The 27,621-nt window shown below is 46.7% G+C and overlaps 2 protein-coding genes across 2 annotated transcripts; both read right to left on the minus strand.

Annotated features, from left to right (window-relative positions):
• Nucleotides 1-1,125: 1,125 nt before the first annotated feature.
• LOC138100639 (uncharacterized) lies at nucleotides 1,126-10,813 on the minus strand. Its single transcript, XM_068998514.1, has 2 exons — nucleotides 10,473-10,813; nucleotides 1,126-3,528 (listed from the first exon to the last, which is right to left on the minus strand). The coding sequence occupies exon 2, from the start codon at nucleotides 3,523-3,525 to the stop codon at nucleotides 1,186-1,188; it is 2,340 nt and encodes a 779-aa protein (XP_068854615.1). The 5' UTR covers nucleotides 3,526-3,528; nucleotides 10,473-10,813; the 3' UTR covers nucleotides 1,126-1,185.
• An 11,611-nt stretch (nucleotides 10,814-22,424) lies between these two features.
• LOC138100644 (zinc finger CCHC domain-containing protein 10-like) lies at nucleotides 22,425-26,671 on the minus strand. The gene is made up of 2 exons (XM_068998517.1): nucleotides 26,237-26,671; nucleotides 22,425-24,709 (listed from the first exon to the last, which is right to left on the minus strand). Exons 1-2 carry the CDS (start codon nucleotides 26,326-26,328, stop codon nucleotides 24,484-24,486), a joined length of 318 nt encoding a protein of 105 aa, XP_068854618.1. The 5' UTR covers nucleotides 26,329-26,671; the 3' UTR covers nucleotides 22,425-24,483.
• Nucleotides 26,672-27,621: the final 950 nt, after the last annotated feature.

A 27,621-nucleotide genomic window follows, 5' to 3' on the forward strand; every position in this document is an offset into this window, starting at 1 on the left:
CCGGACTACTACCAATCTCTACAATGTAGTGCAAGAAGTAAATTACATTTTGTTTAGCTGCATGTCACCATGGACAAAGCTGTGCATGTGAAGTGGCTCTCATTGATATACAATACTATTAGGCCTGGTGAAAAACGTAATATTCATAGAACAGCAGGGCCTCTCCAAAAGGATACAGACAACTGGGAATAGAGAAAACATGACTTTCTGTGTTCACAGTTTTGTGTTAAAACCTTGGTTATGAGAAGCCCAAAAAAGAGCTGTGTACTAAACCACATGTTTTGCAGTTAGGGACTTCTCTGTTCATCTTTCAGGACGGAATTGTTCCCCAGGAGGGTATTACAGTTATAAAAGTGACTGTGAAAAGAACACTTTTCCAAAGATTCCTAAAAAATTCAGGAGTACTCTGCTGTAGAATTTCAGGCATTTCAGGGCATTTTCACATCAACCTTCAAGCATCTCTATGGGTTTGCTCAAGAGAGAGCACACGCAACATATCCAACATCTCTGTTTGCAAAATGGCATTATTTCAGGCAGGTATATAGGAACGACGTTCTCTAAGATACAGAGGCTTAAATATAAAGAATGTCACGTTTCAGGCAATTTGAGACACTTCTCTCCTTTTATTAATTTTCCAAACATAGCTATCCAGATATTACTGAAAAGGAGACAATCTACTATAGTAGGGTAGCTCAATTTCCTAAACTAAGACCAACTTTGCAAAATAGTTGTACACTGATAATAATAAAGGACCTCTGGAAGCAATGCTAATAAAGAATTCCTATTATAAAAATTTGGACTACCTATTCTCCTATGGTAAAGTGAGCTACAGGTCACTGAACAACTACATCAAGTCCCTAACAGGCCAGTTTCATGTCTTTGAGGTGTGCCAAGCAACCTCTCTCAGTTCGTAGTCTTCTGTAAGGATGTGCAGGTGGAGCCAGTTTCTGCCTCGTAGACGTAGGAACATCACAACAGCACCGTGGTAAACTGGAAGGTGAAGGGCAGGGCAATCCAGAGATGTGTGTCTGCACAGTGAATCCGTGTGCCGCAGCATCTTCCATCCACGGGAGCAGGAAAGCAGCTTCAGGATTGCCAGTGAAAAAAGGAAGAATTATGCAGTGCTCACGTGGCTGCCATCGGGTGTGAGCCCCCCCCAGCACAGCTCTGTGCAGGGAATTCCTCTCAGTGGCCGGAGAGCAGCATCCAGAGGCGAAATCGCAGCTGACCGTAAGCTCGCATCGCCTCTGCGTGGGCGGCCGGATCTTGGGCCAGGTGCTCAAAGAGGTTGAGCGGCTCGACCGCTCGCATTGCCGGCGGCAAGCTGATCTCTGCAGGAAGCCTCTGGTTGCCTAGGACAAAGTGCTCCAGGCGTTTCAACTGCAGGCAGCGGCGCAGGTATGCCATGATGTCCCACAGCCGCCGTGCAAATTCCCTCCTGCGCCACTGGGACAGCGGTACGGTGGTCAGCACGTGCATGACCACAGTCTTCCAGGTCGAGCTGGAAAAACCTGTGCCCCTCAGGATGCAGGTGAAGAGCTGCAGGCATTTCAGGTGCAAGCTCTCACACGGCACCTGCCTGGCGACGTGCTGGAAGAATTTTGCCTCTGCCACAGCGTACGTCTCAGGCCACGCTGTGCTTGCGATGGAGTCGGCGGGCTGGCTGCTCACAAAGATGCTGGAGCCGCCTGTCTGGGCCTCTGTGGGCTGGCTGACCACAAAGATGTCGGAGTCCCCGTGGCGCACCCCAAACAACATCTTCACCACCAGGCTCTTCTTGCCTTTGCTCAGCCGGAATTGGCAGGACCGGCTGCAGGGCTGAAACACCAAGTGCCATGAGTACGACTGAGGCAAATGCAGCCACGAGCATCTCACCAGCTGGTAGAACCAGTGGGAGGTTTTCTCCACGTCCAGGTAGGAGCCGGTGCAGAGTGTCTCTAGGAGGCTGGGCTTCTGCTTCCGCCGCAGCTCCTCCTGCGAGTGGTGCAGGAAGCACAACAGCTTCTCGCCCAGCTGCTCCCTCTCGCACGTGCACACCAGCTCCACACGGACGCAGAAGGTCCTTGCTGCCATCTGCCCTCCACTGTTCAGCTCCAGGTGGAAGGCGTGTCCCGGTGGGGGATTCAGTGGGACGAGCACGCAGTACACCCCATCCTGCTCACGGGGACTCCAACCCTCAAAGGCACTGCCCACCCCGATGGCTTCTTGAGGCACCGGGTAGAAACTATTGCTCACGCTGTCAATAAAGACACGCGTGAAGCTCTCCATCAGCTCAGCTGCCACTGAGCGACCTTTCTCCACGTCCTCGACGGGACACTGTATGCGATCCACTAAAAGGATCCCTCGCTTATTCCCAGTGTCACAGGTGTCTTCTTCCTCTTCAATTCCACCACGGCTGCCTTTGCCCTTGCCAGCACTGCCTTCTTTTTCACTGGTAGCCACATTACCTTGTTCTCCTTCTTTTGCATCTTCATTCTTCTCTCCATTCGCATTTGCATCACCCTGCTTCTCATCTCTGTTTGCAGCACTGGTCTCTTCATTTCCAAGGTGAGTGGTTTTTTCTTCAGTTGCAGCAAACCCACTGTGGTCTATTGCCTTCCCACCATCACTGTTGTCTTCCTGCCCAATCCAATCACTGCTTTGTTGTTCACTGGCATCACTGCTTCCCTGCACCTTCACATCTGCTTTTTCTTCCTTTCCATCTACCTCGTATACTCCTTTATTTACATCATCACTGTTGCCTGCCTTCATATACGCATCATCGGTTTTTTCTTCATTTCCATCTCCGTCTTCCTTTCCAGCATCCTTGTCTGGCTCCACCTTCACATCCTTGTTTTCTCCTTCATTTACTTCATCTAGGTCTTCCACACCTCCAGTAACATTGCCAGGTTCTTCTTCATTTCCTTCGGCAGTATTGTCTCCTGGCATATTCCCATCACTCCAGCCTTCATCTTTCTTTGCATCATGGCCATCATCACTTTTAACATCACTGTCTTTCTTCAACTTCACATCTTCATCTCGTTCATTGGCATCATCATCGTCTCCTTCGTTTGCAGCCACAGGACTGCCTTCTCCTTCATTTCCGCTGCCGCTGTCATCTGCCTCCACAGTCACATCTATGGTTTCTCCATCTCCCTTGGAATCCAAACTGTCTTCTTCCTTTTCTTTTTCCTTCTCCTCTCCCAAGATCTTGCAGGAGCTCTGGTCCTTGCCGCTGCTGTTGGTTTCGCTGGCTTCAGGACTCCTCCTGCAGCTAAACCACAGGCCCAAGAGGAGCAGGAGTCCAGCAAGAGCCCAGAATGGCCACTGCTGCAGGGCACCAAAGAGCAGGGCTCCCCAGCCCTCGTCCTGCTGCTCCAGGGGCCCTTGCTCCAGCTCCTGCAGCAGCCGAGCCATCTCGCGGTCAAGCAGCTCCTCACGCTCCTGCATTCGCCGGTGCGTGGCCTCATCCAGCCCATCCCCAGCTGGCTGGGGGTACTGGATCAGGCTTTGCACGAGCACGAAGAGCAATGACAATAAAGCCATGGTCTGCAAGAGGACACACAGAAGGGGTTCAGTAGGGCCAGCATGGAGGCAGCCAGTGGGGGGCAGGAGCCACAGGGACGTGGCAGCAGGAAGGAGAGGGCCCCTGGCAGCTGGCAGGAGGCAAGGCCTGCACCGCTGCCCCAGCAAGCACCGAGCCTGAGCAAGGCACTCCCACCAGGGGCTGGGCCCTGGATGCAGGGACAGAACACACGCCCCGGGTGCCGGCGCTTCTGCCCCAGCCTTCCCCCAGCCCTGCCTCCCCACCGCCTGTGTGCACTCACCGCTTGCCCAGGCTCTACTGGGGCAGCGGCAACCCATGGGGCCTTTAATAGCTGCCCCCATTGTGACACGGCCCCTGTGCTGTCACAGGCCCCAGAGCGCATCACAGGCCAGCCCCACCCGCCATCCCCAGCCCGGGAACTCATCATGGCCCTGGGCACCCAAAGCCTCAAGAGACACAAAGTGCAGACCCATCAGTCGTGAACCTGGGAACCCCAGAGCTTCCCTGTACAAAGCAGGCACAAGCGCCCTCCCACACAAACCCTTGTCAAATATAAATATGGGTGACATGATCCATGGATGCTCTTGGTATACGGGTGCAAGCTTTTATTTAATCTTGGAGGGGGACATTTTTTATTAATAATATTTATATTGATTACTTTTGGGGCAGTATGTCATATAGGCTAATGTTTTGTTACAGATTTAGTGAGAAATCTTTCTGAAAGAAATCCAGGCTGCTTGAATGATGCACAGGAAGATCTAACACCCTCCTTTAAGAGGCCCAGTAAGTTAATTACAAAATTTTGGTGTCTTCAGCAACCTCTCAGCTCTTAAAACTCTATGGTTCAACACAGTGCAAAATTCTGGGATAGCCAGGATTTTGTTCAGAAAGTAGAATGTCTCCTTTTTCAAATTTGTAGCAAAGATGTACATCTGTCACTCCCACCATCTTCAAAATTGTCTGCCTTAAACAGAGTTAACCAATCTCTCTGACTTGTTTGATGTTGCGCTGGTTAAATAAAGGAAATTCTGACTCTTTCTGCTATCTCTGTGTATTTATCTCCAAAGGACTGTGAGTACGGAAGAGTCATCCCCTATATTCCTCAGCTCTTCTTTGGGGAACTCACCTAGAAATGGAACTGCAGAAATGGGGAGGGAGGAAAAAGAAACAGGATGTGAATCGAGCACCTGCATAGTGACCACAGATGTCCACTGCTAGACAGACACTGACGTCAGGCAGATCGTGCCCTCCAAATAGTCCTCAGAAAGAGAACAAGTTTGGGATTTCTGAAACTGCTCTGAATTGGATTTGCTTAAACAGATGTCATTAGTAAAAGTAATCAAAGAAAGAGTTTTGATCCCTCTTCCAAGCTGATGCCACTTATCATGTCTCTTCCCTGCATTCTTCTAGGGAAGCTGTTTTTGATGTTGTCCCGTCCTTCTTTTTATAAGAGAGCAAAAATCCTTTGTTAAGTATTACTCTTTCAGTTTTGTTTCCTCTCATCTTCTGAGATACAGTAAAGTGAACATTCAGCAGAATAGTTTTGTATTTTTTGAATACAATTCTTCTTTTATCCAATTGAGGCCCTTCTGTGATCATGAAAAAACAGCCTCCAGTCAGTGACATCAAGAGTTTACACTCATAAGAGCTTGACATGGGTCAGTTCTCCAAGGTTATTCTTAGTTCAACTGCTATGTAAGCTGTTGATGTCACTGACTGGAGGCTGCTCTTCAGGACATGATATATATGATAATTATATGACAGAAAATGCAACATAGAGTTGAATCTGACCTTCAAGTTCACTAGCTTAAAAAAGGAAAAAAAATGTCTGCAAGAAATTTGCTGCTTTTCCCATTACTAAGATGTAATAAATGCCTTCAAGTTTATACTCGGTCGACGGCATATACACATGGACAGCAGCACCCATCCATCTTCAAGCTAGGGTACATTTTAAGTCTCAATGATCACTGCCTCCAGAAAGCATTTTTGAGACAAAACAGGCAAAGTCTTTTGCATATCTAGACAATCATCCAATACTAGGATCTTCACTCTCACATAAACACTTCATGTTTTTCCATAGAGGAATCTGAGATAGATTTTTCTGACAAATAACAGACCACCAAAAATTAATTAAACGACAAACAAGGGAAAAGCACCACTTCCTCACTCAGCACATTTTCCTTGATTTTCATTAAGCATTCAGATTTACAGACGCTGATATTGCCACAAGAGCAGTTTTTTTCTGGTTTTACTTCCTCTTCTAGTAGAGCAAGCACAGCTGCAAAATGCAAGCTCATTTCTAGGCTCTCTTACACATCACCAGTTTACCACATTCCAACCAGTCATAGCTGTGCAACACCCCGTCAGGGTACTGGGATTACTGCAGTGTCACAGACAGCTTAAGTGAGGCTCATGGAGCTGTACAGTTTTAACTACGTTTTATATGTATAATTAAATGATGCATGACATGGAAATAAGCCAGCTGTACTGAAACTGAACAAACTAACTGCTGTGATGCAACAGTTAAGCATCTCATCAGTTATAAAATGAAACAGGTTTAAAGCAAAAGCAATATAGAGAACAGAATGCTTGACACTGTTAAATAGCATGTTCAAAGGATAATTTTTGAACATTAAGGAAATGTACTCACCCAGTCAAATTTTCAAAAGAATTCATGGCACCAAAATGTTCTCTGTTTGCTTTTTCACCATGTTTTAAGAATGGATCACTCTTAGGGGGAAGAAAATCCGGTGTGCAAAACACTGCGGGAAACTAAACAATCCTTAAACATGGCTAATTGCCATGTGGAGCTGATGGTTTAGCACGGTCATCCTTCAGCAGAGGAGAAAGAACTGCCTGTCTTTAGTTTACTTAGGTAAGATGAAAAAAGTGAGGAGTGTGAATTTGATCTCGCTTCAATTTACTTCAGTGGAAAAACTCTTGCCATGACTTCAGTGAGAGTGAGACTGCACCTTAATTCATTCTATATGGAGAAAAACAAACCAGCTGAGAATAATGCTTTTGTTTATTAGATTTAAATTACTACCATAGTCGTTTTGAACAGTGCTAAGTAAATCCTGCTTTAAAAGCCAAACCTTGCCTTCAGTCGTGCTTATTCCTCTGTACTGTGTCACAGTGCAGGATTCCTGGTCCTCTGACCAAGTCACGGCTGTCACAGTAAGCATGGTTTGCTCTGGGGAATGGCCACATTCCCACACGGGAATGATACATGTTTGTGGATATCACTGGTGACAATGCCCAAATCTGGCCTGGTGCATGCCCCCCAGCCAAGAAACTAGGGTGCACGCTTTGGTAATATAAATGCATTCACTGAGAACACAGACTACACTTACTGAAATGTCCATGAAAAGCAGCCAAGTAAATCAAATCAATAGGGTTAAATTTGCAATTTCTCTCTTTCTGCAGGAAAATTTTAGGATAGCCACAAATTGAGAAAAATTTGATTTTTTTTCTTCTTTTTCTCAGAAGGCAATCAACCTTCTGGGTCTGGCTATTCTTTACTTCTCCCTATGAAGTAAAATCTAAAAAGACACACACGATATTTATGGAAGGACCTCCCAATGAATTAGGAAAAATTATTACTCAGAAGATAAAACAGAAACAAGACTGTCTACACTGTATGAATTAAACATACGAGAATTAGGACACAGAGCCTTCCATCCTTTAGTAACAGAACTGATGCTGTCCTGAAAATGACATGAATGAATTAGACTGGTGTATGAAAACCTTCTGCATCTGCTCTAGAGGTTGGAATGAGGATGTCAAATGAGGCAGCAGACAACAAGGATGTGCTGCTTAGGGAAGCTGTGGTTGTGGAGTTCTGCAGTTTGGATGAAGGTCACAGGTTATCTCCATCTACATGAAAATGAGTGATAAATATACACTGTCGGTCTTAAGACTGAAAGAGTACTAGGCAAAGAGGGTTAAAATATGGAATATTACTCAAAATCATCCCCTGGTTTTCTAAAGATCCTAATCTTCTATTAGAAGACAGTTTGTTACCTTCTCCTAATATTAAAACTACAGTAATAAAAGCACCTCAATCTTGTAGAAGTATCTAAGATACACAGATTAAGTAAGGTATATGCACTGAGAGCACCCTAAAAACATCACAAGAGGAGTGACAATTTCTGGGATAGTAATGACATGAACAAGTATCTAACTTAAGTCTGAGTGAATAAGAGAATTTTTCAACTAATGGATATGGGAAAATGTGAAAAGATGAGATACATGATTAAAGATCATAGTGGATTTGATTAACACAGGTGGAGAATATATGACTTTGATTCTGTACTACAACGTATTTTAATTGATTTGTGTGTAGTTTTAGTTTTATACATGCACAGTTTTTTTAGAACACATCTTTAGACTGGGACAAACAATAAAGGAAATCCATTGTACGACTTTACATTGATCCCGACATCATTCACTGGAATATCTTAACATTTCCTGCACAGATTCCCATTCGTTAAGATGACGACCTTGAGAAGAAGGAAACCTATAGCTGCCATTCAGAGAAGGTCTAAAATTTTAATTGCTGTTTGAACACAAAGGAGCTTTGACATGCTGTGGTTTATTGAAGCACTCCTGCAGTTATAGACACATCTTTAACCACCCTACCCTCTCCCTCTTCCTCCATCCACCACTGATTGATGCAACTGGAAAACTCAGTAACTGCAAAGTCCTGCTTACTTCCAGCTCTCCTGCCCCAGCAAATGCTCAGCTCTTCTGGGAAGATGGAGCTATGCCATAAACTCATTGCACATGAAAGGAGACGAAACCTTCCCTTCAAAGACACGTGTGACCAGGTTTTTGGAACTGCCTGACGTGGCCAGTTCTCATCTGTTTTCCATAAAGAAGGAGAAGAGCCCTGTATTCTCCTCTTCATGATAGTTCAAGTATTAATTCCAAAGAACAGAGATGCCAGGACTTGTCAGTGACATGACTAACAATTTTATGACAACTGGCAAAACAGTTCATTTCTCCTACATCTTATTCTCAGAAACCTTGGAATTGTTTTGTCTGAAAGATTTGGGGGGAGGAAGGTAGACTTAATTCTCACAACTATATTAAATACTCAGTATATGTGATATCCTGTTGTCAACACACAAATATATAGTTTGATTATGATAAGCCATACTGGAATCATTTACAGTACATAAGTGTGAAAAAACAGCATTAAATTGTTTCTTGTTCCATGTGGAAAAATATACACCTTCCAACCCCCCAAGAAAGTAAGACAAAGCACAATAAATTCTGGTAATTCTCTTTCTTCCGACTTTTCAGTTCCATCACAGCTCTCAAAATTAAGATTTATGTGCTATTTTGCATCTGCATCTGTTGTTGATTTTCCCCCCCTACGGGGATATAGGTGAATAAGTTTGGACAGGAAATGGTATCCCTCAAGCCAAACTGAAAGGTTTATAAAGTTGCTAATAAAAGTTTGGATCAGGGCCTAAATATCAATCATCTGCTCATTGTCTTTTTAAACGAGCTCAGGCATTTCCCCAACTGTTCCCAGCAGGTCTCTGCCACTATTTTAAACTAAGATTTCAGCCATTTTTTTTTCCCTGTGTTGACCTCAATAATTTTTCTTTCTCCCCCTCTTTACCTGCCAAAGGCATCCATCAGGATTTTGCCAAAGGCTATCTGCTTTTGAAGTTGAGAGGAATTCACTAATCGTGAGTGTCAAATCCACAATAAATGCCGTCGCCATGTGGTACATGCTGCTTTTGGGAATTATCTCAAAAGGCCTGGCTGTGAGAAGGCCGGCTGTATGTTAGGAGGGTTTTACTGCTAACTTTCGTAACTCACGTCAGGTCTTTCAGTTTCTCTATTCATTGGCTTCAGTGAGTGCAACTGTTTCCCAAAGTAATAAAAATGTTGTCAAGATCCCTTGATCTTGCTTCCTCTGTCTCTCTCACACAAACACATCCAAACACATTTATATACACAGTGGAATAGCATGCGCAGTGGCACGCAAATCTAGCAAAAGAGAAGCTTGTAAATAAATAGCAAGTCATTCTGCTTACTCAATAAATTTCTCTGGGTGTTAAACTCATGATAAACATATCATAAGCCCCAATGAAGGCTTTACAGCCTGTCCCATCACACCATCCTGAGTGTAACTCTGCAATGCATAGGAAGACATAAGTTTGAAAAACAGAGCAGAAATAGCTCCCATAAGGGCAAGGTGCTGACACAGCTGAAACATAACTAATGGGAGAGCACTTGTTTTCACTAAAGAAGAAAGTATCAGTGACACACCTCTGTGCCTGTGCAGGTGTGCTGTACATTCAAAGCAAAAAGAAATCTACCTTCTTTAAAAACTTGTCCATTAATACATAAATATGTCTGTGTTGAAATCCCTCGGTACCATTCTTAACAAGAACTACACACAAGACTAAGAAATTCTGCAGAGAAACACGCTTTTGTGATCCAAAGAGGCAAGGAGAAAGAAAACCACCTATGAAGAGTTTAACATACCCACTTAGTGATAGAAAAAGAATTATTACAAAAATAAATGTCAGTCCCCTTGAAACACTTGAGTCAGCTCTCTCAACTTCCTCTGATGCTGTAGGAAGGTGTGAACGTCCTCCATGTCTCACATCATCCCTACCAGCCACATAGGAATGTCTCCAATGCACCTCAGAGTGTTTCAAGTACCACTCCCCTCTAATTTATGTAGAGTCTGTTAACATCCTCTTGGAGCAAACAGAAATAATACTTTTAAAAGACAGTTATACTTCAGAAACATGTGCCCCGACACAACAAAAAGCCCAGATTTTAATACTGCCCCGAGGCAGAATTCATCCATCTTTAAGGCTTCTATTGTGTATTTCCTGGTTAGTAATACAAAAGAACTGCTGGCAGTATCACATCAAAACGGAAGTGGCAGAATCAGAAAAACTACTGAAAAGTTTACCTTTATAGGAAAGCTTCAGTCTTGGGATATTTTGTTTTGACATTCCAGTGACTGGAAGGAACAGCATCACTAAAGACAGCGGGCTGCAGGCACGTGGCACTTGCAAAGCTCTCATTCTGCTCTCCTCTTCTGTATCTTCTTTTGTACTATGGTGAAGTATCTCCCCACTTTTCAAACAATCCAAGTTTTATCTGGAAGAAAAAAAGAAAACATCTGCAGATCTGCTTTACTGCATAAGTAACAATTCTGTAAGCAAGCCAGACCTATCTTTAAGGAGCACCTCAGTTAATTTCTTTGCTACAAAAGTATTTTTCCTCTAGTACAAGTAAATATGTTTTGTTTCCTTAATACTAAATTTACACATTTTGACATTGGAAAAATATGTAAACTTTTCAGACACCAGTGTCTAGCCTAGCTAAAGTTTAAGCACAAATTAAATTAATGCAGTATCCATAAAAAGAACATATGACATTCAAAAGTGACCATGCAACTTGATAGTTAATACTAGTCCATTGGATATCTTATATGTTTTATAGCTCTTTTTGTCTCAGTACAACAGCTATTGTGTGTTTATGCTATGACTAGAATGAACTGTAATGTCTCAGATGCCATGGGGGTACAAGCTGAGTTAACAGTGAGTACATATCCATATCCATCAAAAACTTTTCATAAATAAACTAAGAAAACTGGACAGAGCAAGCAGTTGTGTTTCGTTTTAATAGAGAAAAAAGTCAAAGCGGATGATGGATTTAAAAGTGTTTTCAGTATGATATTTCCAGCAGAATAACTGCCTCAACTCATCCACCAAAATGTCCTATAAACTTTAATGAGTGTTTCAGGCTGGAGTCAATAGGCTGATATGGGATTTTGTTAGCACAGTGTGTAACTAAGCCAGCTTTGCAACACTTTTCACTTAGTAAGAATCATTCGTAGTCCATAAATCTTAAAGTTTTTTACAAACGAAAGCAATTATCACTGCCCTTATTTTCCCTATGCAAAAACGGAACCATAAAGCTGCAATGAACCTATTTCCTCAAGGTCACATAGCCAGCACAGGAGTTGAAAAGAAAACAGCAACAGCAGTCCTGCTGTCCTTTGTACCCAGCTATCAAGGATCCCTTTTGCCCAATAACTCGACTTTTGCACGTGAAATTATTTGAAACGGCATCTTGAGTTCTGAAGGCAAAACTTCACGGTTAATAAATCACAGAGATCAGAGTATGAAAATATTTGTGAGACCAGATCCTTCCCCCTGCAAGTGCCTGATGCTAGAGGTCAAGGGAGATGGCTGGTGAAATGACAAATGTCAGTGTTTGAGTAATGCTGGAAAACCAAGGAGTAAGGAAATGTTATGGTTAGTCGAGAGATTAATGGCTCATGATGTGCCATGAAAATTCTTTTCTGAAAGGAACTGGAGCTGCCTGATTAAAAGAGCAATCCTAGTGCCCACATCAGCCAGCACTTGCACAGACACCAAAGGATAGGTTCCTCACAAGTCCATGAGAGATGCAGCACAGCTTGTGGCCCCTGAGCCTTTCCACTGGTCTGTTATTTGAACTCCTGCAGCACTAGGTCTTGCAATTCTGTGAGCTACAGCAGCACCCAGAACCAATTCAGCACGTCCTGATACAGGCAGTTCATCCTTCCTGGCATGAAAGGATGGAAACAGAATCCCTTCAGTTCTCTCTGACACAGGAAATCTTGCTCAGATGGGCTTTCTGAGCCTCCAGACTTTCGCTCAGTAGCAAAAGACAAGGAAGTGTGCAAGAAAAGCATGATGGTGAAAAAGAGGGAAACAATCCGTAAAATCCCCAAAGCATAATTCCTATTGCAGAACACTAAGCTTCTTTCTTCTCAGTCCCCTCTTCAACACTCATATTCAGTGTCTGAATGCACTACTCTTGGCCAAGCGTGAGTACACGTTCATGAAATGACATGGAGAGAAAACAGACAAACATGAAATGCCTGTTTCATCTTTCTCTTCCCTTTATTACAGTATCAGATCCTAAGAGAACACCCTTAATTTCTTCTGTGCCAACACATCTATTTGAGGGTGGACCACGAAGGACTGAAGTGGATTAGACCATCCCAGGGTTAAATCGCCTTTAAGAAATTTATTTAGAGGTGAAAAAGGGGAAAAGAAGGAGAGGGGAGGAGGGGGAAGAATATGTGAAAATGAGACACCAGCCCTGTTCATCTTCAGCAGGATGATAGTGACAAACCATACTTCAAAAAGAAGCAATTAAGAGGGAGCCAGTCTCACTGCAAGTATGTTGAGAAGTCATGGCCTGAAGCCATGGGCCTCAGCCAACAGGGAACTCACCAAAGGATATGGGGCTCATTTTCTTGAGGCAAATTACTGTGAAGAATCAGGACTAAATTTGACTAAAAAACCAGTTGTGTCAATGCACTGTCATTTGCTGAATTGATTGAGAATCAGCACCAAACTCGGGCCTTCGGCCATAGCTCACAACCTCACTTTTTCATGTAGGCTTTTTTTGCTAATGGGAACCTTCCTTTGTTTTGGTTGGTTTTTTTTTTCCTTTTCCCCTTTTATTTGAATAAAGTCTGTGAAAAACCATTTGCTTTCACAAGGCAGTTAGTTTACACTCGAGGCAGCTGCTCTGTGAGCTCGAGCCAACCCTGTCCTGTCTTTAGATTCATTGCAATCTGGCCAGATTGTCACATATATTTTTAGTTTATGATGATCCTCTAATACAATTCCACACAGAGTCCTTCCAACAGTCTAGCTCAGGTTAATGAACTTCAGGCCAACTAACTTGCCATTAATCATCAGGAAATGCCCTTCCTCTCTGTAACACATGCAATGTCAATCAGTGTCCTGTGCTGAAAAGACCCACGGTCACGCAGCTCAGTAGCAAACAGTTCCACGGGCAGAAATAAAACATAAAACCTAAACGCAAATTTGACTCCCCCATTCCTTCCTCCCCTCAAAAGTAAGAAGAATTTGGTCAGAGAAGGAAAAATTACTGGTTTGTTCAGTTCTTCGATACTTCAGCTAAGGACCAACACATTGTAAAACCTCCTCACCATGAACAGATCCAAAATAACTGAGGAAAAAGAGTCTGAAATGAAAAATGCTGAGGCTAAAGCTGGTTTCCCACCTTGGCTTCAGCTAGGAAATAGCACCGCACTGTGTTCATTATCACCTGCAAGACCGACCAGGGAAGGAAGCCAGGCATACACCTCGCTGAAACAGGGGCATTTCCAATGGAATAAAGAAGCTTTTATTTGCCCCATGTAGGGGTGGGAGGCACAAGGCTGAGGAGGGGCTGAGCAGCCTGGCTCCATCCTGCTAGGACCTCCCTGCGGGGCCCATAAATTGGGAACAGGCCGTAGGTTAAATGCCAAAAGACAGAAAGCTGAACTGCTGGTGCCCGGCCATCCTGACAGAGAGAGGGGCTGGACCTGACTGGCACATGTGGGATGCCACGTCTCTGAAATGAGGTGTCACCTCCCTGCAATTGGTCAGATTTAGTGGAGCCTATAAAACAGATTGCTCTGAAGCTACTGTCTGAAACAAGAAAACCTGGGGCCAATTTACTAAACATAATTTATTCCAGGCCCTTTGTGGCAATAAACAGAGCTCTTCAGCCTTCTCAAACACACAGACAGTAAGGAGTTCTGTGCTTATGGGAGCTTTTTCAGATCGTTCAGCTCAAACCTATCTAAATGCAAAGTCTTGCATTCACAAATACTGTGTAGTTTCCGACTTCTCCTGGCATCATGAAGTCCAGAGCTGAAAGGACTGTGACCCATCTGCAAACACACGCTTTATAAACTGTATTCGTGTAACTCTTGGTTAGTTCTGTAAAATAAAAACCTTTATGGAATTGGAGGATAATTTAAAACCTGTTTCCAACACTAGGTTTCCGAGGTCATTTTGAAATTCAGAATTTTACATTCAAATAAAGAGTTACGGCTCAGTTTTAGTGAACCTAACAGCAATGCTGCAAATTGTGACAGCTGAAAATCTAGAGCAACCCAGTCATCATAAGCTTATAAATTCATTATAAACTTAATGAGTAAGTTGCCTAGGCCACGTAGCCTCAATATCTAATTTACTATCACTGATGCTAGAGTTTTTCTTTCTTTTCCTCATCTATCCTTGTTTGAGATGATCTCGAGGTTTTATTTTGTCTATGGAGTCAGAAGCCAGCAAAAGATGTCCCTTCTAGACATCAATAAAATAGCATGAGTGGCCTGTCAGACAAACATACTGCTTTAAAAGATTTAAAACTAATCACCTACAAGAAGAAACAAAAATTACCCCGCCTACAATTCAAATTGATTGAAAGGTACCTTATCTCTTTATGATCTCTTCCTTAAGTATATGTACTTTATATACATGCACACAAATTTAAAGCATGTTACTTTAACTGCAAATATACAAATACGTGTCCAATGCATTATGTAGATGTCTCACCTTGAAATTATCACACATATTCCAAAAGAAAAATTACTATTGAGTGGTTCAAAACTATACTATAATCATGAACTGGATATTGAATTGTCTTTGTTAATAAGAGAGAAAACGATAAGCATACATGACTCAGATTAGTAACTTATAAAATCGAATAGACTAAAAATAAAATTGCATCATTAGACTTAATATTCTTAACTTAGTTCTGCAATAACAAAGATGACATTCATCCAGAGCACAATGAAACTATGTTCTTGTGCCACTTAGATAGATGGTCTGTTGATATATTATTTGGCAGAAGATGCTTTTCACTTTACCGTGTTCTATTTTATTTCATTGGCACCTCGCCGGGCGTTGTGCCGGGCGGCTCATTCGGGGACATGCGCCGGCTCCCACAGCGCCCCGCCCGCCGCCGCTCCCCGCTGCTCTCGGGAGATCGCACACCGCAGGCGGCCCAAGCCCCGTCTCGCCGACGGCCCTCGCCACCCGCCGCCCGCCGCCGCGTTCTCCCGCTCCCTACCGGCACGAAGCGGCGCCGGAATCCCTCCTGTCCTGGAAAAGGTGCGCTAAAGAAAAAAAAAATGAACTCCGAACTTTCCACAAACGTCCCAAAAAACGAAGCCGCTGTGAGGGGCTTCGAGCTGGGCCTGGTCCCTCAGGGAACGGCGCTTTCCATTGGCTGCCGGAGTAGCCAGGGCTCCTATTGGCTGCCGCACGCTGCGGCGCTTCCGATTGGCTGCTGCCCGACCCGCCGCCCCCGGGCCGCTGCTGCTGGGGGTCTCGCCAGGCGGGCTGCAGCCAGAGCAGGACACAGCGCAGCGCCAGCAGGCGTCCGGCGGTGCTCCGTGTCTGTCGGCGTCTGCACTTCAGACAGACAAATTGCATCCAAATTGCCGGCGATTTCCACCACCTGCTATTTCTCCTCTCTTTTCCTGGATGGATTTGACAGCGCTTTCTTTCCCCCCACAGAGTGGGAAAGCAAAATGCTCAGCTGCCCCTTGGCCATCTCCGCTTCCTTCCACAGCTCCAGCCTTGTCCCTCTTTCTCTCCCCTTTCCTTTGCACTAGGTTCTCCCTCCTCCTTTCCCAGGCAGCTCGCAGCAGAGACATTTCACCCACCGGCAGCACCTGCTTCCTCTCACTCCGTCCCAATTTGCCCACTTTGAACTACTGGAGCCGCCTGCCCGCGGAGCCGGACCCGCCGCGCGCCTGGGTAATGGTGGCGTGAATGATCGCAGGGATTATTGGGGTGGGCTGGGCCTGGCCAGGTGCCTGGTGCCAGCAAAACCGCTCTGTCCCTCTCCTCCTCACCCTGGGCAGGGAACAGAACACATCAGGAAAGGCCCGAGGATCGGGAGAAGGGCACAGAGAGATCACTCACCGGTCACTGGAATAAGAGACACGACTGGGGGGAATAAATTGAATTTATTGTCAAACAAATCAGAGCAAGAGAATGAGAGGTAAACCTGCAGGGCTTTAAGCCTAGGAACGAGGACTTTTTCCTCGGCAGCTCGCAGCTGTACGAGGGGGATAAAGGATCCCCCGAGCAGCGGCTCTGCCCCCCCTCAATGGGGATGTGTCCAGACCCGCCGGTCCATGCCGGGCTTCTTTTTCAATTTCTTAATGAATTAAGGGAAAACTCCCTTTAGTCACCATTTCAAAGCCTTGAAACAAGGGGAAAACGGAGCTTCCCTCTCAATTTAGACCCGTAATTGATGCATAAGGAGGGTCTCCCCTAAATATAAACCCAAAGAAAAAGTGAATCAAGGGGGACTTTTGCTCAAATTAGCCTCCTAAAATGAGGGAAAATGCAGCGTCCTCTTCACTTTCCCTCAAGAAACACCATTTTGGGGGCTTTTGGACACGTTTTTCCTCTATGAAGGTCCCTTCAAATGAGGGTCCCCCTCGATGGAACTCTCATAATGGCACATAAAGGGCTTCCCTTTAAAACCAGGGACGGTGGTGTTTTGCCCTCAGTTTTAACCTTAAGATTATGAAAATGGGGCGGTTTCCCTCAATTCAAATCCATCAAACAGCACCATAAAGGCTTTCTTCTTCCAATTAGACAGGAAAATAATGCAAAACAGTGATTCCCAGCCAACTGAGATACAAAATCATGAAAAAGTTGTGTCAATTGAGACCCTCCAAACAGTAGATGAAGTGGGATCCTCCTAAGTTCAAGCACAATTAAAGAAATGGAGTGTTTTCCCCTCAATTAAAATCCTTTTTCTTCTTGTAACTCCCCCCGCCCCCCTTTTTCTGGGGGGGGGGGGGGGGCGAGGCACTGGGAGCACTTCCTCCTCCTCACTGGTCGCACTTGGGGCTGCTGCACGTTGGAGAGTGGTGGGAAGTTTCCTCCCAGTTCCCTCCCAGCGTTCCCAGTATCTCTTCCAGTGCTCCCACTGGCAAAACACTGGGGGACACTGCATGGTCTGATGATGGAGGGGTGCATTGTCGAGGATCACAGAGGGGCCCGGGGGGTCCCAGGCGTCCCTGGGGGGGTTCCAGATTCAGCAGTAGGATTTTTCAGACTATGAGTGAGCTATGTGGCCTTTGGAGGTGTCCCTTCCTCTCCTGCTCACAAGAGAGCAGCTCAGAGGTGATTTGGCTCCTGAGCGTTTCAATTTAGGCCCCCAAAGAGAGGAGGAGCTGCTGCCCACATTACACCTTACAGCTCTGCCAAGAGGCCTTTAACCCCATGTGTGCTCAGAAGGTGGGGATGCAAACCCCAAATCCCATCTCCGCCTCCCTCTGCAGTCCTTTAAGGGGTTCCTCTAGTCTGGAAAACCAGTTCCATAGCTATAGTAAACCCAGAGTCTCCTGAGTGAGAAACCACGTACTTGTAATTCCTCTGCAATAGCCTCATCCCACCTCCAGCAGCCCCTGGGAAGTTGCAGGCAAGAACACCTAACCTGGTAAGCAACTCCAATTCTTGGCAGATTTCCAGGACAATGCAAAAACATTTCAAAGTATTTTTTCAAAACATCTGCTTATTGTCCTTTAATGCAAAATAGTGATTCCATACCAGTCCTAAGAAGAGCAGGCCCAGAGAAGACCTTGCTCTCTACAACTCCCTGACAGGAGGGTGTAGCCAGGTGAGGACTGGCTGCTTCTCCCAGGCAACCAGTAACAGGACAAGAGGAAAGGGCCTCAAGCCGCACCAGGGTTGGGCATCAAGAGGACTTTCTTCCTGGAAAGGGTGGTCAGGCCTTGGCAGGGGCTGCCCAGGGAGGTTTGGAGTCCCCCCGTTCCTGGAGGTGTCCGAGGAACACCTGGACATGGCACTCAGTGCTCTGGGCTGGGTGACAAGGTAGGGATTGGGCACACATTGGACTCGATGACCTTAGAGGGCTTTTCCAACCTCAGTGGTTCTGTGATTCTCATGATTCCAAATTCATTTGCAAAAGTTCTCACACCTCTAGTCACACCTTAGCAGGTGTGTAGGCCCAAGCTCATACATTTGAGAGATTTACTGCCTCCAGTGGGATCTACACCGCAATTTCAGGAAGAGGCAGGACTTGAGCCGTTACGAGAGAAAACTTTGCAAAAGCATTCCCTGGAGAGACATCCTGAAGGAAGGTGTCTCCCCCTCTTCTGACCATAGAGGGAGCTGAGTCTCCAGCGTTAATTCTAAAACTTTCGAGCTCCAAGTCTGACTCCCAGAAATTTTATTGGCCCCGCTTCCCAGCACAATACTCAGGCCTCACATGTCGAGGAAAAAAGCAGTGCAGATTAAATAATTAATGCTTCTGGGTACTGTTCTCCCTCTAAACTACACACAATCCCAAAGGAACAAAACCCTTAAAGAAGATGGATTGCTCTCACTAGCACAAGAAGGAGAAATCTGACAGGGATCTACTTCATCATTCTGCCAAGGCTTTGTCAAACACCTCAGCTCCTGCACTTCAGGGAATAAGAAGTGGCTTATAAGAAGTGACTTTTATGTCAGTGAGCATGTTATTATGGATTAATCTCGCACTGGAGAACAGTCTTCATACCCTACTGCATCACCCAAAGAGTCTGGAGGCTGCTGCCTAGTGAGCTCCTGAGTTGTATCTTCCTTGTCAATCTTATCAGCCCCTTGTTTGATTGTAAAAACGTAAACAAAATGCAGCAAGCATTGGCCCAACGGCTCAGGACTTGCATATCTCTTCCAAAGAGAGGGAGAAAAAAGAGTGTTTCTCCCAAATCACAGAGTTTAAAAGTTCATGTTATCTACATATATTTTTAAAAGAAAAAGAGGAACAGTAAAATATCAGGTAATATGCCAGTGGTGCTCCACTCTATTTCTGTTCTCTTCTTCCACTTGTAGCATCTCTAAGAATACTTTAAAACCAGCCAACCAACCAAAACAACAAAAAAACAACGTTGAAATGAAGCTGAACAAGAAGCAACCGGGCTGCTGGCTTGTGGGCACTCCACTGCCCGAGTTCCAGTAAGGGAGTTTATCCTCTCCGCAGTTTTGAGCCAGATCCCAAAGTACTGAGCATCAGCTTCTAGCTTTTTTAAGAATTTAACTGTAAGAAAAGCTGCTGGGGAGGGCCATGCTCCAGGCATATTCATGGGATTTCACCCGTGCAGCTCTCTAAGCTGAACTTGTGTCTGTCTTTTCCTCTACCTTGCTGGGCTTGGCTCATGCGTTTCTTGAGGGGAAGGCCCTGCACTGATCAAAGCATGGACTGACCTCAGATAAACAGCTTCTGTCAGTGTAGATCTATCCTAAATGGACCATTTCCCAAAGTAATTCAAGTACCTGAATTTCACTTACTCAAAACTGCTTTTAAAGAAACCTGGTTTAACACATTCCGTTTCTAAGAAACTACTGGGCAGCGCTCCTTCACTCCCTGTCAGTGTTATTCTCTGACCCTTGGAGAAAGGCTTTAAAGCAACAAAGGGCTTCTTAAGCACCAATAACTTGCTCAGTCAAGAATTCAAATCAATAGCAAGGGCAGAGCCTGACTTCAAAACCTATTTTAAAACAGAAGTTAAAAGCAGTTGCATTGCCAATTGACAAGATTAGAAAGGTTTCCTTAGCAGTTGTGATTACAAAGGAATGAACTGTGCAGGGAGAGGACCGAGCATGGAGCAAGTGGGGAGCAGGGGGGAAGAAGGGGGAAACCTTCATTTGCACTGTGGGTTTTTAACCATCATGATCATATCTCAACCAGTCTAATCTCAAAAAAGGAAAAGCTTCCTGGACATTTTTCATTTCAGCAAGAGCCTAAGGAAGCCCTCAGCAGCAGGAGATTGGAATAACTGCAATCCCTTGAGCAAAGGGAGCAGGGCGTGCTCCTCAAAGCCAGACCTTCATCCACAGCACCCAGAAGGTAGCAAAACAAGGCTACAACAAAGCCTTAAGTGGGGAATGGGTTATCAAGGGTTTTATAAGGAAAAGTCTGAAAAACAGGACCTGGAGGGTGAGAGAGGAAAGAAATAGTGAGATAGCTGAGGCCTCTTGGAAAAAAAAAAAGGGGGAAAAGGTCGGGATTAAATTCTAACTCAGCTGGAGCTGATCTTAAATGTAATAGGGGGAAATTGCAGCAAGAGGAGACTTCTTTATAGCAGCCAAGTACTGGGATAAATTCACTATAGAAACAGAGAAATCTACATCAGCAGCAGCTCTCTGCAAAGAGGTCAGGCATCCATTCCTCATGGCAAAGCAGGGCACAGGGAACTGTGCCAGACAACCTCCTCCCCAGGTTGATCCCAGCCCTAATTTCAAAAAATTGCACAAAAATGTAATTATGCATTAACACAGCAAAGTCTTCTTTCCAGCTTATCAGGCTTTGAGATGCCTTAGATTGAGATGCAAACCCAGCTCCTACCACTGTGCTGTGCTCGGACTCTTCCCCCCTTTCCCCGACCCCATCTCCTGAGCAACCAACAGCTCGCAAGGAGCCGGCACTCCTGGAATTTCACACTCGGCATCTCTTCCAAGCTCAACAGGTGAACAAACAGGTACTCCAACACCTCCTTCCTTTGTACTTCGGGCAGCACAGACCCACTGGGAGAAACTGGAATCCAAGGGCAGATGTAAACATGGGACTCCTGCTTGCCACTGTCTCCACCCGTTCTCCGGCTCCTGGGCTAGGAAACAAAAGACAACAAACATTTAAAAACCATCCTTGAGGTGTCTTGAGGATGCCCGGGCCTGGAAGAAAGACCTTCCCATCGCTCTCTTGGCCTTTTCCCACTCTGAGGAACTGTGCAAATGCACAGCCACACCCAAGCTGGACAGCCTGGGATGTTTTCTGCACACCAAACACCACAGTCCCAAGCACCAGGAGCCTGAAGATGCCCTGGATTGCAATTCACAGCATCAGTGAACCCTGCACAGGACAGCCAAGTCCTCTGTGTGCAGAAGAAATAAAAGTTGCTATTTTTAGTGGTTAAAATACTCGTGGGAGTTATTGGCTGCTTACACCCGTGGGCTTGGTAGGGCCTCCCATACTTACGGATTTATCAGAAGAAGCAGTTTCAAGTTCCTTCCTTTTGGAGCCCAACTCCAAATGGGAAACTTCTCACGAGTGCTCGTGAGAGAGGCAAGTGGAACTTCAGGAGCTCAGGAAAGCGACTCCCTCCCCTGAGTCCTGTCTCACCTGCCCGAGCACCCAGTGCTTTTATACCACCTCTCTCCCTGCTTTCCACGTTCATTTAAGTGTAAGAAACCTGCAAGTTCTCGCTCCAGCACCAGCCGCCTCTTCCCTGCGCCCCTAAACTGCCGCACTGCTCAGGCGCTGCTCCCCTCGGTTGCGCTGCCCCTTTGCCACGGGGCCGAGCTGGGACAAACTCCCGCTTTTGTTTCCCAGGAAAGGCTCTGCAGGGAGGTCCCGCCGTGCCGCCCGCAAGTCCCGGCCCCAGCCCCGCAGCTCCTCCCCGGCTCCGTGCCCGCGCCGGGACCGCCTTCACCCCGCGCAGCCCCCGCCGCCCGCTCCCGCCCGGCTCTGCTCCGGGGCCGCCCCCCGTCGGGTCTTTTCCCGGCACACGCCGCGTCGCCGTTCTCCGCTCACTTTCCACCTCGCTGCAGCCACAGCAACAGCCGCCCTCCTCCATTATCACCACAACCCTCGCCCGCCGCTGCCGCAGCCGGGAACCGAACCTGGCGCTTCCAAGCCGCTCCCGGGCACCGCCGGACGGTACCCACGGAGCAGCAGGAGCGGGAGGGTAAAGCCAGTGCGCATGCGCAGCGCTGCCCGGCTCCGCCCCGCCCTTCAACACCACATGACGTAACCAGGTACAGCGCTGCTCGTGCGCTTCCCTTCCCACAACACCGCGCATGCTCAGCACTGTTTCCATGGCTCCCTTAATGACCACACGACAAAGGGCTTCCCCGCTGATCAGTGCGCATGCGCACCGCGGAGGGATCCGCCGGAGGGACTACTTGTGATGCGATCCTGCCCGCGGAGGAATCACCGGTGATGCGTCCCCAACCGCGGAGTGATCCGCCCGAGGGACTATTTGTGATGCGGCCCCAACCGCGGAGGGATCACCGCTGACGCCGCCCCGCCCGCCCCGCTGCTCTCGCTCCCTTTGCCCGCTCTCCCCTCTGCTCCCAGCGCTTCTCCTGCAAAGGGCGCAGCTTCTCCTCGGCTCTTTTCCTCCCGGGCTGCAGCGAGCGCTCCCCTCAAGGAGCAGGGGCAGCTTTGCTCGCAGCGGCAGCGATTAAACAGAGCAGGCCCGCAACAATTCCTGCTGAGCCGGGCTTTGATCACATTCCTGAGCCAGCACGGGAGCAGCGCCTGAGGCAGCAGCACGTGAAGGCGGCTGCGGCTCTGGCCGGGCTGGGGAGGGGATCCTCTGTAAAATAAGAACATGGAGAGACAAAGGAACCAGAAAGGGCAGGAAAAAAAAAGAAAAAGCCAAGACAAACTAAACTTTTTAAAAAAAATAATCCGGAGACCCAGGGACTTCCGCCTGGAGAACTTCCTGGGGCGCAATCCTGCCCCGCTGGGAGGCAATGCCAGGGCAACTCCAGCTGCAACCTGCACACACCACCACAAAGATTTCGGATATTTGCAGGAAGCATCCACTTAGCAACTGCTGGTTAATAATTTATTCACTTTCCCATTAAATGCTACATTCAGTCCACAAGACTTAAACACCTTTCTGGTAGTTTTATTTACACTCTGCAGTGTGTTCTGTAAAACACAGGAGTGCTCACAGACACACACACACACAGAACATAGGGATTTCCAAACATTTAAGTAAGTTTAAGTTTATTCCAAAGGAAGTCGACGCACTACTTTTTCCATAAAAATTATAAAAAAAATACTTTACTTGCTGTATTTTACCTAAACTAAGATACTTGAGAATTCTTCCACAAGTGATGCCTCCTCCCCACAAAGGGCACTCCGACAAGAAGAAATTCAGGAGACTGCATCACCAAATAAAATCCTAATGGCAACTGCTTCAATGCACCAGAAGAACAAAGAATTCCCACTCTGCATCCAGCAATCCCTGCGCTGGAGCCTGTCTGCATCTGCGTTTGTAGGGCTTGTGGGGCTTTTGCACTCACTTCCTTCTCCAGGGCAGTTCCCACAAAGAAAGAATGACTGAATTTCTGCAGACTGCCACTCGGAAATCCTGCATTTCACACAGCCAAAGGGAAACACTTTGCTTTGAGCCCTTTATTTCAAGGAGTCTCTTTTTTACTGAGCATCCAGTGAGAGCAGTGCCCAGTTGTGGCTGTTATTATTTCTCTGCTTTTGCTGCGTGGCAATATTGTGCTGGAGCTCTGCAGAACACCCACGGCAGCCCTTGGCTCACTGGGGCACACCGAACTGACAAAAAAAAAGGCACAAAGATGAAACTCCTAAAGCAGCAGCAGCCCCAAGTCACTGAGCTGCTGCTTCCCAACACCAACACTCTGTGTCTCAGCAGACACTTGCAATACACGAGCCAAGGCCACAGGGCAGTGAAAAGCCCAGAGCCTGCGGGCAGGACAAGCACTCCGTTGATCAGGAACAAACCAACACAGCTCAACTGCATGGTGCACTTAGGACTGGACCTGGAAGCATCAGGAAAAGCCATTGGAACACAAGCTCAGCAGCACAGAATCCATTTGCCACCAGCTAATGAGATGGGAGGCTCTGTGTGGGACACGTTGTGCATTCAGCTTCAACAATGCCACAGCTCCACAGCAGCGCTGAAAAACTTCTGCTTTTACCAGTTGGAGAGGATTTTCTCAATGGAGGTGAAGGTGTCATTAACAGAGGAACAGCACACGATGCGCAGCATAACTGGCAATAAAAAGCTTTTGCTTTCCAGCATGCAAACATCCAGGTTACTGGACTTCAGCTCATAGAAACGAATCTGATGATAGATTTTTTTAGAATTTTTCTTGGAACTAAAAAAGTAAAATCTTCCATAAAAGGATACAGCACAAAAATACTCTCTCAGTAAGTCTCAGGAAGCCATTTAATACCTTCCATGTCCTAGGAACAACTAGGCAAAACACTTGGAAAGTGTGAGCAGTAGAAATGTTGACCATTGAATGTTTGGCAGCCGTGTGCTCCAGCCCCTGGGAGGGGCTTCTCCCCCACTCCACACCAGTCCTGCAGCTCCCCAGCTATTTCTTCTTCTTTGGGGGCTCATCCTCAGAGCTGCTGTCGCTGCTGCTGCTGCTGGAGGAGCTCGGATGCGAGTCGAAGTCGGAGGAAGAGCTGCTGGAGGAGGGGGAGGAGCTGTCCTCACTGTCACTGTCCTCGGAGGAGGTAGAGGAGTCCTGGCTGCCAGAGGAGGAGTCGCTGGCTGAGCTGTCGCTGCTGCTGCTGGAACTGGTCACACTTTTGGACCTGGGAGAGAACAAAGAGCTGAGCACAGCCCTGCCAGAGCCCATGGCACCGTGTTCTCTGCTCTGCTGGAATAATCCAAAGATCAATTAGTTGCCTTGAAACTTTCCAGGCCTCACCACCTAAGCTGAATTCCTGTGCCCTCCCTCCCTTTTCCCCTCCTGGATGAGTGGATTTTGGCCATTTGAGCAATGGCAGAGTGGCCCCAGGGCATGACATAGCCCAGCAGGACTGCAGAGAGGGGAAAGCTGGCCAGGATCTCGTTCCCAGCCCTGAGCAGGGGCTTTACTGGCCTGACTGTCCTAAACTACCCGAGCTCTGGGGACAATGAACCAGGCTCAGTCCCTGCCTCACCTCTGCCACCATGAAATTCTGGCACTGCAAGAGTCAGGGGAGGTTTCAGAAGTGATTTCAGCAAGGTCAGAGCTGTTCCCAGCAAAAGCTGTTCTTGGACTACTCCTGGCAGAAGAACCCAGAGTACCTGCCACTGCAGGATGCTTGTGACTTCCAGGTGGAGGAGAAGGGTGGAAACAATCCAAGATTAAGACAGAATGATGAACACAGCAAAGAGGTTTTTTCACGTTCGGCCCTTCCTGGGCTGTTCTCTGCTTGTTGTTCTCAAGATCAACATCTCCGAGTAAGGGGGGGTGATGTGAATTCCAAGGAAGTAAAATTCAATTCTCCCCTAGATCTTTCCCTAAAGTACACGATACTGATTCACCTCCCTTCCCACCAGAGTCAATCAAAGAGTATCCCAAAACGTAAATTATGATCATGCGGAATCTGGTCTCCATTAGAAAAATTAATGTAGTATTTTTTATCAGAGCTTTGGTTAAATGTAACAACTCAGGAAGTGCCTGTGCTCAGGTTATTGAAGAGTACGAGGTTTTCTCATCGTATCAGCCCTGCCAGCTGACAAATGTGGGTGTGCACTAAGGCACAAAGCACCAACGTTTGCACACTACAGCTGTGATCTGCTATCTCTGTGTGCAGACACAACCACTGCTCATTACAGATAAACCCACAAGGCTGCTCCAACACTGACTTACCTGGGGAAAAACCAGCACTAAGAGGAGAAAATAAAAAGCATGGGAGTAGTAGTTTCACCCTGACCAGCTCCATGAGATGGGCAGGAATCAGAGGATCTGCTGAGTAACTCTGAACTTGCTTTTCCTGATCACCTTTCACAGAATCCATAGCAGCAACCCATGGACAGCCCGTGTGTAGGTTTATTCCAAAACCCACTCCCAGAAACATCAGGATATTGCACCTAAAGCTGCCTCTGCCAGAGGGAAGCAAGAGCTGGAGCTGCACTTGGATACGTGCAGGCAGGGTTGGGCCCCTTCTGAAAGCTTCAATCCCTGTTTTTCAGAGATTCAATCAGGGATAATGACATTTTCACAAAGCTCTCTTAAGGCACGTGAAAACCCAAGTAAGAAAATGGAATCAAACCCTTTGTTCCACTGGCCTCATGCCCCAAATTCCAATGGGACAGACAAGTCCCTCTCCTCGGGAGGCAACGTCTCCTACCTGGATCTGTGCCTTCCGCAGCCTTTGGTGGCCGCTGTCTCCATCCTCCCACACCTCCTCATCTTCCTCCTCAGCAGGCCTGGCTTCCTCATCCTGCAGAGCAAGCACAGGGACAGTCACCAACCTGCTCATCCCAAACCTGGCCAGCAGGGATGGACTGCTGGGACCCCCTGGACGGTCACCCCTCTGCTGGGCACCATCCCTGCTCTGCAGTCCATTCCCGTTCCTGGCCTGGCATCTCCTTTGAACGGGATGTTAAACCACAACCACTTGCTCGGCTGGGTTTTGGGACATCAGAGACTCCCCCAAGGCAGTGGACAAAGCTCCTGTTCCCACACCCTCTGCCTCCCAAAGCCCTGCTAGGGCCAGGCAGAGCAAAGGAAACCCCTCACTTCCTGCTGGAAATTTCCTCTTGTGCTCGGAAACCCAGGGAAATCGTGGCTGCCCCATCCCTGGAAGTGTTTGAGGCCAGGCTGGCTGGGGCTTGGAGCACCCTGTGGATGGAATGAGGTGATCCTTAAGGTCCCTTCCCACCCAAACTATTCTGCCATTCCAGGATGATTCTGTGATCTCTCCCTGCATTTATTTTGCATCGCTTCCTCTCTAATTTGAATTCCCAAATCAAAATGAGTTTTTAAAGAAATCATTTAAAATTATCCCAGGAATAAAAAGGGGTGCATCAAACATACAAGAATCATTCCTACCTCCATCAAATCATTATTAATTGGAAGCCTCTTTCCTCATCTCTGTCCTTAGTTTTCCTTTCCTAGGAAACCTTGTGATCCCACAGTTTCTCCAAGAGATTTACTGGGATTGCAGAAAGCTTTGCTCTGTCAGGGAGGCAGGGGGGTTGACAACACTTGTTCCTCTGCATCTTTATCCTTTAACCAGCTTTCCCCCAGAATGGTGCTGCAAGAGAAGTTCAGAATTACTAGAAATGGATCAGGTTCACCTTTTGTCCTCACTCTTTTCCAACTACTTCCAAATTCTTGGAATTATCCTCAAATGAGGCCTAGCAAGCTACTGTGAAAACATCGATCAGAGGAACATCCTGAAAAGAGAAAACCACATCCAGCAGCAGCCAAAACAATCCCACTGCTATTCTTACCTGGTCTCCAGGTGCTCCTGCCAGAGCTCCCAACACCCATTGCCATTCCATGAGGGTGAGGAGGCAGTTTTGGATGTGTTCTTTGCCATGGGATGGGAAAACAGAGCCCAGAGGGTCTTTGTGTCCCTTCCAAGCCACCCCATGATTCCATGATACCATCAGCACCTATACCAATTCCATTCTGGAAAGCCCAATTCCATTCCTCCCATCAACTCAGAATTTCTCCCTTCCTCTCTCTGCTCCACATCAGGCATGTGTTGCCACGTGCCACAGGCAT

This window comes from Aphelocoma coerulescens, unplaced genomic scaffold (assembly GCF_041296385.1).
Source record: "Aphelocoma coerulescens isolate FSJ_1873_10779 unplaced genomic scaffold, UR_Acoe_1.0 HiC_scaffold_123, whole genome shotgun sequence".
In the NCBI taxonomy this organism is placed as follows: Eukaryota; Metazoa; Chordata; class Aves; order Passeriformes; family Corvidae; genus Aphelocoma; species Aphelocoma coerulescens.

What these genes read in the sequence shown, in the direction of transcription:
- LOC138100639 (XM_068998514.1), bottom strand. Translation starts at nt 3,525, where the DNA reads ATGGCTTTATTGTCATTGCTCTTCGTGCTCGTGCAAAGCCTGATCCAG.
- LOC138100644 (XM_068998517.1), bottom strand. Translation starts at nt 26,328, where the DNA reads ATGAGGAAGCCAGGCCTGCTGAGGAGGAAGATGAGGAGGTGTGGGAGG. An exon ending in TGCGGAAGGCACAGATCCAG is followed by an intron (nt 24,710 to 26,236) that starts GTAGGAGACGTT and finishes GTTCTCTCCCAG; the next exon opens with GTCCAAAAGTGTGACCAGTT.